Source organism: Eublepharis macularius, chromosome 10, assembly GCF_028583425.1.
Source record: "Eublepharis macularius isolate TG4126 chromosome 10, MPM_Emac_v1.0, whole genome shotgun sequence".
Lineage (NCBI taxonomy): Eukaryota > Metazoa > Chordata > Lepidosauria > Squamata > Eublepharidae > Eublepharis > Eublepharis macularius.
Window position 1 is genome coordinate 23,760,909 of NC_072799.1, and position 12,393 is coordinate 23,773,301.

The following is a 12,393-nucleotide window of genomic DNA, read 5'->3' on the forward strand; positions in this document are numbered from 1 at the left end:
AAATAATAAAATTTTTATTCACTTCAAAATATTGTAGTATTGAACAACTATACCCCCAAAACATGCTTTCCTGAAGAGTTCTGCTTGCACAATAAAATTATTTTTAAAATTGTGAATAGAATTCTTCAGGAGACCCTCAAAATGGATATAGGGCTATGTACTGCAGTCTAGTAGTACCTACCTTACCAGGGTCAAGCAGTCAGCTGTAGTGAGGTGAAAGATTGAAGTGCAGGAGGAGGCCCGAAACATCTGAAAGCCTTACAGGCCTGTCCATGGCTTAATACGGCCCTAATACATGACTGGCCTCAACCCTATGCCTGGTAGAGCAACTCAGAGAGGGACCACAAGTGACGCCTGACACAGGTTAGACACTAGTCAGCTTCCCTCAAGTTTTGATGGGAAATGTAGGCATCCTGGTCTTGCAGCTTGACTCTCTGATTGCATCCAATGGACTTTTCAACTGTCACCTGTCCAACATTCCACCAAGCTGCCTCCATTTCCCATCAAAACTTGAGGGAAGCTGGCAGGTGTCCAACCTGTGTCAGGCGTCACTTGTGCTCCCGCTCTCAGTCTTGCAGGCCTGCTGAAAGGATAAAAGATCTTGGCAGGCCCATGTGTCTACCAATAGAGAGTTCCCCCAGGTTGGAGCCAAGACCAAAAAGGCCCTGGCTCTGGTCGAGGCCAGTCTAGCCTCCCTGGGGCTAGGGACCACCAGTAGATGTTTGTCAGCTGATTAAGCCCTCTCTGAGGTACATACGGCCAGCCCCGCTCCCTGGGCTGCGCAATGATGTCATCACATGATGACGTCATCACACAGTGACACCAGGGCCATTCGCCAATGGGTGGCTGGGGCGGCGCAAGGAGGTTGCCCATGCTCCACCCACCGCCCCGGCCACCTGCCATCCCTGGCCCACGGCTGCTGCGCCCACCCAGGGGCATGTGGTGGTGGTGGCGGCAGCGGCGCGGGGCTGGCTGGCAGCGGTGCTGCGCATGCCTCCACCCCCAGCACCCCCTCCGGCGCCCCCTCCAGCCCTGCGGTACCCGCAGCACCCGCCTAACAGCCTGCATACGGCGAGAGGCGATCCCTCAGGTATGCTGGTCCCTGTCCGCTGAGGGCTTTGTAGGTCAAAACCAAAACCTCGAATCTGATCCGGAACTGCATGGGAAGCCAGTGTAGCTGCTGCAAAATGGGAGTAATTCATGCCCTATATGGAATACCTGTAAGGACTTGTGCAGCCGCATTCTGGACCTGTTGTAATTTCCAGGTCAGACCCAAGGGAAGCCCTGTGTAGAGAGAATCACATTAGTCCAACCTGGAGGTGACCATTGCATGGATCACTGTTGTTAGGTCACAGGTCGAAAGGTATAGGGCCAGCTGCCTGACTTGCTGAAGATGAAAAAAAATAGACCACGCAACTGCTGTGATCTGGGCCTCCACTGATAAGGAGGTATCCCCTGCTGGAGCAGGCATATTGAAAGCAGGGAGGTGGATCCCTGACCCCCGCAGCCCATGGTCCAAGTACAGGACCTCCTTCTTCATGGGATTCAGCTTCTCAAAATTACCATTTCCAGTATGCACAGATCAGCTCCTCTGAAGGAAAGAGAAACCAGGTGGCCGTTTCTATCGTGTCATCACATTCCCACTGAGATCCCTCTTGTCCCCAAATTCCACCCATGTCAAGCACTGCCTCCAAATCTCCAGGAATTTTCCAAACCAGAGTTGGCAACCCTAATGCAAGGTCAGAGCACTTAATCATGCAGAGTTGCACTGGAGTGTGGGTAAGTGTTCTGGGTCACATCTACTCTAGCTCCGGCGTATATTTTGCTCATTGTTCTCCTGAAGTTAATACATTCTGGAGCTCTTGGCAAAACTTGACTATCAAGCAAGGGACCTAATGGTGCTAAATCTCATAAAAGCTTCAGACTAGCAAAATGAAACACAGTATTTTGCCTTAAGCCTTTAAAAGGTTTCTTGTTGGCTAGAAACTAGAAGCCTGGATGCGGACAAGCTTTTCCAGTTGCATTTGGAACAGGTGTCTATTGCAACGCTGTGGAAACAGAAAAGCAAGCTTCAGGAATTCCCAGGCTTTGAAAGAATAGCGTAGAATATGACCTTGGGGGTGCCAAAGCACGGAGGCTTGTATGAGATGCACACTCAAAGGACAGGATAGTGAATGGAAAAAGAACACAAATCTCTTAAGAATCCAGTAAGCAAAAACAGACACACACATCCTTTAAAATTTTGGAAAAACAATGCTGCCCGAATAACATGAATGATCTTTAAACCAGATTAAATGGTCAGTCTTGAGTCTCAGGCTCTTGGGGGGTCAAAGACACAATGCTTCAAAACAAAATAATTCCTTCAAGAAAAACCTGTGGGTCCATGATCCCATCTGGGATTATTCACAAGTCCATCTCATTTAGCAAAATGAGGCTTACAAGGAAGGGTATATAGGACTACAGCTTCAATGTATGTGTTCCTTCAAGTAATCATAGAGATGTGGATGGACCAGTCAGACCTATGCAGCAATTAGTCGCAATGGTTAGGACCCAGTGACTCTTTGCAGTAAATCTTCCAGTGATGGAAAAATTTCTCCACTGGAGTTCTCCATCCATGGGAAAAAGACTGATCAAAAGAGTTATTTATCCTGTCCTCAGGTTCAAACCTTTTGAGGGATATCATTTAAAAAAATTTAACTCTTGCCTTTTACCTGACACAATCAGGACCCAAAGAGGGTAAGAAGAACAGATAAAATGCAAAACTATTAACTTAATTAGCACACATAATTAAAATAGGCAATTGAAAAGACAGTTTAAAGAGTTATACCAGATCCTGTTCAAGCTGCCACACAAACTCATTTAAATCATTTGGTTTAATTATTTATGGCCAGAAAGATTCTCAGTGGTAAGATAGTGTGGTATTTATACCATTTTAATAAGGCAGTTGACTAAATCCATACATTTGTTGGGTGACTTTCCCACTTTTCATTGTAAAGAAAGTATGATAGTGGAAGGCATACAAAGGATAACAAGGCAAGGTCATTAGTCCTTCGTGATGGATTTTAAACATCACAACTATCAAATAATCAGATGTGTAGAACTTGAGGAAGTTTATGTTAGACTTGTTGTTAGGGGAAGGAGGGAACTCGGATGGTATTTTGGATATATTATGGGTGGAAGTGATAGAATTTGAAAGCAGGCAGACACATTCTGGAGTAGTAAAGAGAACAGAATGTACAGTGAGGGCCTGCATAAATATTCTCACACATTTTGTAGAAGACATAAAACAGATTCCAAGTGGTGAATTAGAGCAGGTGCAGGATTCATGGCCCAAATCTGCAGCTTATCAAATTGCTTTTCCCAAGGAACAAAGAAAAGAATGTCTAAAAGTGGTGATTTTATTGAGGCCAAATGTGTTTCATTTAAACCACTTTTTTCCTCTAGCATTATAATTCATAGGTCATTGTGAATTAACGCCATGATTCCTTTCAAGGTCTCTTGATTATTATAAAAAAAAATTAGATAACTCGAAAAACACAAATTCTATTTCTAATAAACATGTTAGGAATGGATGGTGGGATGTATCCATACTGCAAGGGGCGCTCTACTTGTGGAACACAACTTTCCTGCCACCCCCTCATCCTGCAGCCCACTGAGCCCCCCCTCCCCCCAATTTTCCACCTTGGTTTGGGAAAGCCCAGGGAACAGAACTGGGCACAATACTGAACTTGACAGACCAGTGGTTTGACTTAGTTAAGACATGTTCCGACCAGCGGTCTAGCAAGCTCAGCATGGTCTATTCTAACTGGTAGCCGCTTTCCAGAGTTTCAGGTGGAGATCCTTCACATCACTTACTACTCAGTCCTCTTAGCTGGAGATTGAACCTGAGATCTTCTGTATGCAAAGCATATGCTATACTATTGACTGCACTCCCCGTTTAATTACACGGTGTTCTGAAGGGAGAAGGGAGAACTGGTAAAAACGTCCACCCTCACCTCTGCCATAGGAAGTGCCCTGCCGCAAGCAGGAAAAAACGTTGGGCTCAATGCCCCCTTCACAGGTTTCAAAACTGACCTTCTTCTCTGACTATACCCCTTGAAGTTTTTAGTGATATTTAATATGTTGAATTCTTGTTATCCACCCTGAGCCCGCTGATGCGGGGAGGGCGGAATATCAATGTAATAAATTAAATTAAATTAAGTGTTCCTTTACATTTTTACATCTTGAAGTCAATCTTATGTCTTCCATCCTAAAGACACACTCAGTACTGGCCTTTTTCACACCACCTCATTGTTGCGTTATGCTTCCGTTTGTGTCTCATCATTTGCTGGATTTTCTACACCTCTTCGCGATCATCCCGTGAACGCCCCGCAAATTCCCACCTCTTGTTCCGCTTTAAACTTTATCGCTTCTTCCGGTGTATGACGGCTTTCTTCTGCTCTTTTCCCCGAAAATGTGAACACAATTGTAGCGTTTTTTTCATGTCTCGCCACAAAATAGGTTTCATTTCAACTGTCGTCCAATTTTGATTTCACTTTCTTTCCCCCGCTGTTGGTGGCACGGCCCGATCACCATGTCCAACATACCCTTTTTTTTTTAAAAAAAAATTAATACTTTATAGCGTTATTCCGGTTTACCGTGATTGAGTAATAGAAAAATGTTTACTGACCAATGGAACAGTTAAGCGTTTGTTGCGTTATTTTGATCAATATGTTTAATGGGTGATTTTCTAGATTTGGTCTAATATGATGTCTGCTGATTGTGTTGTTTCTGTTCCTGACATCAAGGACAAGAGACAGGAATTTTTCTTTCATTATACGACTGGGGGCTTTTTTTCGGTTTTTGGAGCGGGAAAATAACGGCCCATTATGCAGATTGAGCATGCGCATAGGGATCCAATGGTGAAAGGTGTGCATCGGCTCCTAATCGTTTGGCGCGAAAATCTGAAAGAGTTGATTTTGGGGGTGATAAAAAAGCGAAGCTGTGCATTGCAGACGAAAGGAGTGGGAGCTTGATGACAAGATGACAGAGCACGGTAAGGCGGTGGGAGTCAGGGGTGCCACATGGAAAGAAAAGGAAATACTGGACCTCCTAAGCTGCTGGGGAGAGGAGAAGATCCAGGCAGCGCTAAGAACTTCTCACAGGAACCTTGACTGCTTTGTGAAGGTGGCAGAACAGATGGCACTCAGGGGGCATAAACGGTCAGCCTTAGAGTGCCGTACCAAGACAAAAACTATGCGTTTAGAATATAAGCGGGTAGTCGCTCACAACAATCGTTCTGGAAACGCTCCCGCAACTTGCCCGTATTATAGAGAGCTGGATAACATTCTCCGAGGCGATGCAAGCGTCAGGCCGAAGAGGTTGTCCCGCAGTACTGTTTTGCAGGTCATAGAGGAGCCAAGGAGGAATGTTGTTGAGATACAGCCAGGTTCGGAGGAGCTCTTCTCCCACGACTTCGAATTAATGCTCCCTGAGGCATTCGCCACATCAACTCCTGTCATTTATGGTATGGTTTTTCACGTTGGGATCTTTCGTGGATGAAGCCTTTCCGGCTACAGTGCACCCATGCCATCTCTGGTGGTGTGGGTGGGTGGGTGGGTTGGGGATAGCCAATTGTTGTTTTTTGTTTTTGCAGAAATCGAGGATGAGAGAGAGAGAGAGAGTAGCCAAGACTCTCAGGAACTGGATGCAACAATCGATGGCTTGGAGGATCGTTCAAACCATATCGGTAAGTCAGCTCATCGTTATAGCAAAACCTTGAAGAGGGGGGTGGGGGGTTGGGGTTACAGAGATGAGAACTTAAAAACCCTCTTTTTAGATAGCGATGATTTGTGTTGCCGACGAGCATCAACACCATGATTGGGTATTCTCTATTCTGCATGGTGTCCCACAGACATGTTTTGATTTCAGCTTCCCCTGTCATGTGCAGAAGTCACTATGGCTGTGCCTTGTCATTCAGGTGCTTGGGGCTTTATGCATGCATCCCTGTCGACCACATCTGGCCCTGACTTAAATCTCTGCCATTAAAACAAATATGCCTTTTTTGGTTCATCAGTTCGAGAGACCTAGACTCTTTGTACCTTTCCGTCAACCAACGAAATAAATTTTTCTCTGGGACAGTTAAAGTGAATATTATGCGATTATTTGGCTACAGGGGGCATATCCACCATTGAATGAATCTCTGACAATTCATAAATTGCTATTTCCAAAGCAAGAATGTTAAAACACGAGACAGAGATGTCCCGTCCATGTCATATTGCTGGTGCATTGTGTGAATGAATCGTTTTACATTGGCTTCCTTTGAAGACAAAAAGGAGATTTTTTTCACTGTGTGAGATGACTTCATTGGCAGCATCCACTTCTTTTCAGATACATTGAACATCAATGACATAGCAGAACAGGAGAACCCACGATTGGACAAGGAGAATGAATCGCCCGTGCATCCACCATATCGTTCTCAGCAAGAGGGTAATTTCTCTAATTGTGGTCATTGTGGCAACAATTTGGGGGTTGGTTGTTGTGGGTTTTCCGGGCTGTATTGCCGTGGTCTTGGCATTGTAGTTCCTGACGTTTCGCCAGCAGCTGTGGCTGGCATCTTCAGAGGTGTGGCAACAAAAGACAGAGATCTCTCAGTGTCACTGAGACACTGAGAGATCTCTGTCTTTTGGTGCCACACCTCTGAAGATGCCAGCCACAGCTGCTGGCGAAATGTCAGGAACTACAATGCCAAGACCACGGCAATACAGCCCGGAAAACCCACAACAACCAACGTTCTCCGGCCGTGAAAGCCTTTGACAATACAATTTGGGGGTTCTTTGTCAGGACCTCATTGCCATTCCCAGCCGGTGCAAAAGGTGTGTGGCAAATTTTCCTAAGCAGGAATGGGGCAGTGGCGAAAACTGTCGTTCTGTGTGTGCTCCGCTCCTGTTTCTGAGTTTCTGCAACCATCAACAGCAAATGTACAGAAGCATGAGCTAAAGTGTGTGTGGTGTGTGTCATGCCTGCTGTATCAACATCCAATAACAAAAATTTTTCTTTGACTTTGGGTTTCAGGAACCACATCTAGACCTGTCGCCGAGCTCTCTCCTGACACTCGTTTGTCAAGCTTGAGAACAAAGAGAAGAAAAAATTCTGCACTCTACTCTGTAGCGGACAAATTGATGTTCCACAGCAAAGAGCAGCACATAAGCGAAATGGAGGAGAGGCGTAGGGAACATCGGGAGGCCAGAGAATGGCACCAGGACTTCATGACTGAGAACAGACAGGAGAGGCTTCTATTCCAGGACGCATTCACCAAGAACTTTGACATTTTGAAAGATGCGGTTAATGCACTAAGCAACATAGGTACCGCTCTTCTGGGGCAGGAAAAAGGATGCACCGGTGGTGATCCAACAGCCCCTCGGTCACCATGCAACATTCAACCTGAGAGGGCAGCCAATCCCAGACGTTCTTGTGTGGGGAGAGCGAGGGAACGGCTCACACTTTAATCATTTTCAACATATTCACCAGACAACATCTGTTACCTGTTGTTCCACCATAATTGTCCCCTTTTTAAAAAACCTTTCTTATTACAATGAGCAGATGCTTTGAGTTAAAAAAAGGTTTTATTAACAAACAAAACAAATGCACACCATGTAACATTAACCGTAAACCTTAATAATTTTTTTTAAATAAACATCACTGATGAAGACAGTCAGCATCAACTTAATCCTCAAACCTAAGAAGAATTAGATTGGCATGTGGAAAAAAAATTCACTGCTCGAGCACACTGGTTGCTGTAGTTGCACTCTGACTGTGTCTCTCCCGATCTGCTGCCTGTAATTTGCGGATATGACGTCCATGCACGGCCAACCGTTTCTCGACTCGACCCATCCGTTTCTCAAACTTTGCCACTGTTAATAAAAGAATTAACCTGTGAGTTACTTGTCTTTGAACATGATTGTTATTTGCTGATTTAATGCTGCCACCAGAAATCCAAAGCTGTCAACCATGCTTTTGTATCTGTAAAAAACAACATGCATTGATGCTTGGTCATCACAGTTACTGTGTTCTCAATGTTAGTATAGTGGATGCCAGTGGTAAACACATCACTAAGCCCTAAGTAGTATGATTGCATCCTTTGGAAAAGTACAGACAGGCATCACGCATTGGTTTCTGAGGTCTCGATACTCACTACTTTGAATCACCCTTGTCTCCAACGAAGCAATGGTTGCACCAATGTCCTCAAGGGTCGTGGTCTTCTTTAAAGTTGACTTTTCTCCGCTTGAGGAGGAAGGGGCTGATTCTTGGGGCACAACAACCCCAGAGATGTTTTCTCCCGGCAATGGAAAGTCATCAATAACACAGGTGTTGGAGTGTGGGTTTTATTGAGAGCTGTGTTCATTCTTGATGACATAACTGTTGTTTTCAAGATGAACAGATCATCACAGAGAAGCTGGCTATACCGGCTGTGCACATGCAGCAAGAACCAATGACAACAAGGTCTTCCAGCATTACTTTACCCTTATTTGTGAGTCTCTCAGTCTCAGCAGATCTTTTTCAATGTTTTGGTGATTAAAGCTAAACACTAATGCTACACTCAGTGGCAGAGTGCAATTAACCCTTACCAGTTTCAGAGATGGATGCTGCGGGATCCTGCTCCTCCTGCCCTGCAGCATGCTCTCTGACCTGCGCCTGCTGCTGTTGCTCAACCATGGGAAGCTGTTCATTCTCCCTTGCCTCACCGCTCCTCCTCCTTCCTCGCAGGAGAGCTTAAGGGAAAAATCGTTTGTGTTAGGCAGAGAGGAAACTCTGTGCAAAATAGCAAAAGCACAAATAATTTTTTGTGATCTGTACTCTCATGGTATGGTGTGATTTCATCAAAAACTCAAGCATTGTTCATGCACAATGTGTTAACGTGGGAACACTCATAAGACACAGACTTGCAAGGTCTGTCTGAACCCAACGCATCCAGTCTGGGGATCATAGCTTTTGCACAGTGTTACATTTATCAGTCAACCAATTCTATTTTATGTGTGGATTAATTGCAGACAAAGATGAGCATTGCCAACTTTTCGCCCCAGGTCTTCAGTAAACATTGTTTTGAGAAGAATAATATCTAAACCTTGTTATCAATGTCATTCCAACTCACAAGCATGTCTGCGGTCCCGCCAACTCGGCCGCCCCGAATGCTCCCACAGCCGCATCATCGATGCAAAATAAGGGGGCTTGCCGCTTTGCCTGGGAATGCCTTGCCAGGCTTCTAGGGCATCAAAAAAGGATGACTTCACCCTCTTGAACTTGGAGTGGCATTGCTCCCCTGTTCTCCTAAAACCGCGCTCACTCAATTTTCGAGCAACAGCGGCAAAGGTGGCCCTTGTAGGCAGATGGGTGCTGCTCATCAGTCTTTCTGCTCTTCCAGACTGCAGAAGAAGGGAGAGGAGAGTCTCCACCTCCTCGTCCTTCCAAAATGCACCTCGTCTACGGCCGGCCATTTTGTCTGCCCAAATAATGGTATACCGATCAAAAGATAAAATGTTAGTGAGCATGCGCCATTAAATGTTCCCGCGGCTGCTATAATCCCTCTATCTCGGCCCACCCTAAACTGGATTGTCGAAGCCTGTTTCACTGTGTTCTGTGATTTGTCGTGTGTGGTCATTGTGGCGTGTTGATGTTTGGACTGTGTCACACTGTTTGATGTTCCATAACCAAAATGTGAGAGTGGTTTTCAGTCCCCCACAAGGAAAAGCGGTGTGTGGTGAAAGTTATTTTTTGCCGATCAAAGGGATGTATTCCAAGGGGCTGTTAACAGGGGCTGCACAATACCGCTGCCTCCACTTTTCGGAGGACTAATTTGCGTCATGTAAAGAGTTCTATAATTTGAACACACATTAAACAAACCCATCTCTGATCACACCTTCAGTCTATCAGTCCCATCAGTCCAACAGTGACAATTCATCATAGCACTTTTTCATGTTGTCCTCTAAAGATCTGTTAACTAGCCTTGACAGCCCCAAATGTCTGAGTGACCAAGCCATGTTCACCATTGGAAAAACCGTTATGAGAAAAGGGGGGTGGGCTCATTTCATAATTATACAGAATTTATTCAACAGTAGCAGAACAGCGATACCAGTTAGAAACACTTTGAATAGTCAACAGTAAGTTTTTTCAACGTGGACATAAGCTCATAATGATTTTAACAGAGATTTAGATTCTTGAATTGTTATTATACATGAATTTTGACAAAGCATCTCGGACAATTTTCCCCTCCTCAAGGTGAGACCGGTCCTGTTCCAGGACAGCATCCTCCTCTGGAGGCACCATAACTGGCCTTGGATCTCCGCGATCACCAAGCAATTGGTGACCACGTTCCTCACAGATATTGTGAAGTATAACACAGGCAGAAACCACCGTTACCACGTTCTCCTCTCTACAGTTCAGCCGTGTAGCTAAACAACGAAATCTTGATTTCAAACGCCCGAAACTGCGTTCCACCACATTGCGAGCGCGAGACAGCGCACGATTAAAGTTCCTATGTGCCTCAGTTTCAGCATGAGTGCCATAGGGCTTCATAAGCCATCTCCTAATTGGATAAGCGCCGTCAGAAATGACAATCGGTGGCACCGTCACACCGTCCAGATGCAGGCAAGGGTTTCCTGGAACAAATGTCCCGGCATCCATCGCAGCACATATGGCAGAATTCCTGAGCACGAACGCGTCGTGGTTTTTGCCGCTCCAACCGATTTCGGTGTCAATGAATCTCCCTCTGTGGTCTACCGTACCCTGAAGAAGTATAGATGAAAAATTTTTTCGGTTTCCATATTGTTCGGGACTTCCACCTGGAGCGCAAATCGGAATATGGGAACCATCTATAGCTCCAACGCAGTGCGGGAATCCGAGGGCGGAAAATCCATCCATCACCTACCACAAGAAAATAAAATAAGTTGTGGTCAAGAGAGGAAAGGGACTCATGAACTCATCATATGAAAACTGGTACCCTGTCATATAACGTTATATCGCTGATGCAATTTTTTTTTTTTTTTAAAAAAAAACTCACCGTTCCAACCGCTGTTCCCAAGCACACTGTCTTGCACAGAAGCTCTGCCTCCAGTGCATAGCACACCTCCAGAAAAGCAGTCCCCGCAGTGGAAACGCCGATGCCAAATTGATCTTTGGCTTGTCTGTAGCAGCTGCCGGTGGCCAGACACCAGATTGCCACTGCAACCCGTTTCTCAACAGTGATGGGATCACGGAATTTTGTTTTCTGCCGTTCAAGACGTGGTCTGAGAATCCGTACGAGGTACTCAAAGGTCGCTCTGGTCATTCTAAAACACTCAATCCATTCCTCATCGTCCCAGGTGCAGAGGACAATGCGATCCCACCAGTCCTGACTTTTCGCGGTGACCCAACACTTCCTGGGCACATGCTCCTCAGCCAAAGCTAGCCACAGTTCTCTCTGAAATCTGCGTCTTCGACTGGCGAGCATTTGCCGCCGCTTCTGCCGGTGAGACATTTCCTCTCTGAACATGACATAGTGCTTTCGCCTCCGCAGTACACGTCTTAGATATGCTGCATGCAGATGCATGGTTGACTGAATTAGGATCAAAACAAATCTCGCCAAATGAAGAAAAAGAGCTGCATTTGGTGCCATTGCTGGTACTCCGTACACAGAACGAACCTACACAGCTGCAAACATTCAAAGTGCCAAACCACACCACACTCCGATTTGAAATTGCCCGCCTATTTAAAACACCAATTAAATAAACCCAAACTTTGTGGCTAAGCCGGGAACCAATCATTTCGAAGATGGGAGGAGTGCGGATTTTGAATCTAGATAAAACGGTATAACGCTGTTATCCATTAATGCGCAAAAAAAATAATCGCGCGTTTGAAAGATCACATGAGCAGTCACGTGACATTGGGAAAAACCCCGCTATTACTGAGATTGATGGGGACAATCGATGGCGGGATACGAACGTGTTTTCCATGGGAGTGTGGAATGATTTTGAAGATGCGGCATTGGTAAAGGCGGGAACAAAGCGGGAAATTGAGGTAGTGTGAAAACGGCCACTGATAAAGCTACTTGTTCCCTTTTCTCTTTCATCCACTTTCAGAGACTATTAGGAGTACAGTTTGGCAATTAAAATTTTCAGTGATGCCCAATGATTAGAGGACAATGACTTTTGCCTAGACCTATGTCCACTGCAAAATACCACTTGATGTCCATGTGAAGATTTTGGCAATTTCAAGGCAGCTCCAAGAATGGCTGAAAAAAAACATAAAATGTCTCCCACTTTAAAGAATCAATGTTTATGACATCAGGCAAGCTGTAGTAACATAACTGGTGTGAGCATATTATTCCACGCATGGAAATTTGCCTTCCAGATACATGTGTTCACAACTTCATGAAAAAGT

The 12,393-nt window shown here is 45.2% G+C and overlaps 1 protein-coding gene across 1 annotated transcript; it reads right to left on the reverse strand.

Annotated features, from left to right (window-relative positions):
- Positions 1-10,185: 10,185 nt before the first annotated feature.
- On the reverse strand, positions 10,186-11,563 carry LOC129336976 (putative nuclease HARBI1). Its single transcript, XM_054990410.1, has 2 exons — positions 11,036-11,563; positions 10,186-10,899 (listed from the first exon to the last, which is right to left on the reverse strand). The coding sequence occupies exons 1-2, from the start codon at positions 11,561-11,563 to the stop codon at positions 10,186-10,188; spliced, it is 1,242 nt and encodes a 413-aa protein (XP_054846385.1).
- Positions 11,564-12,393: the final 830 nt, after the last annotated feature.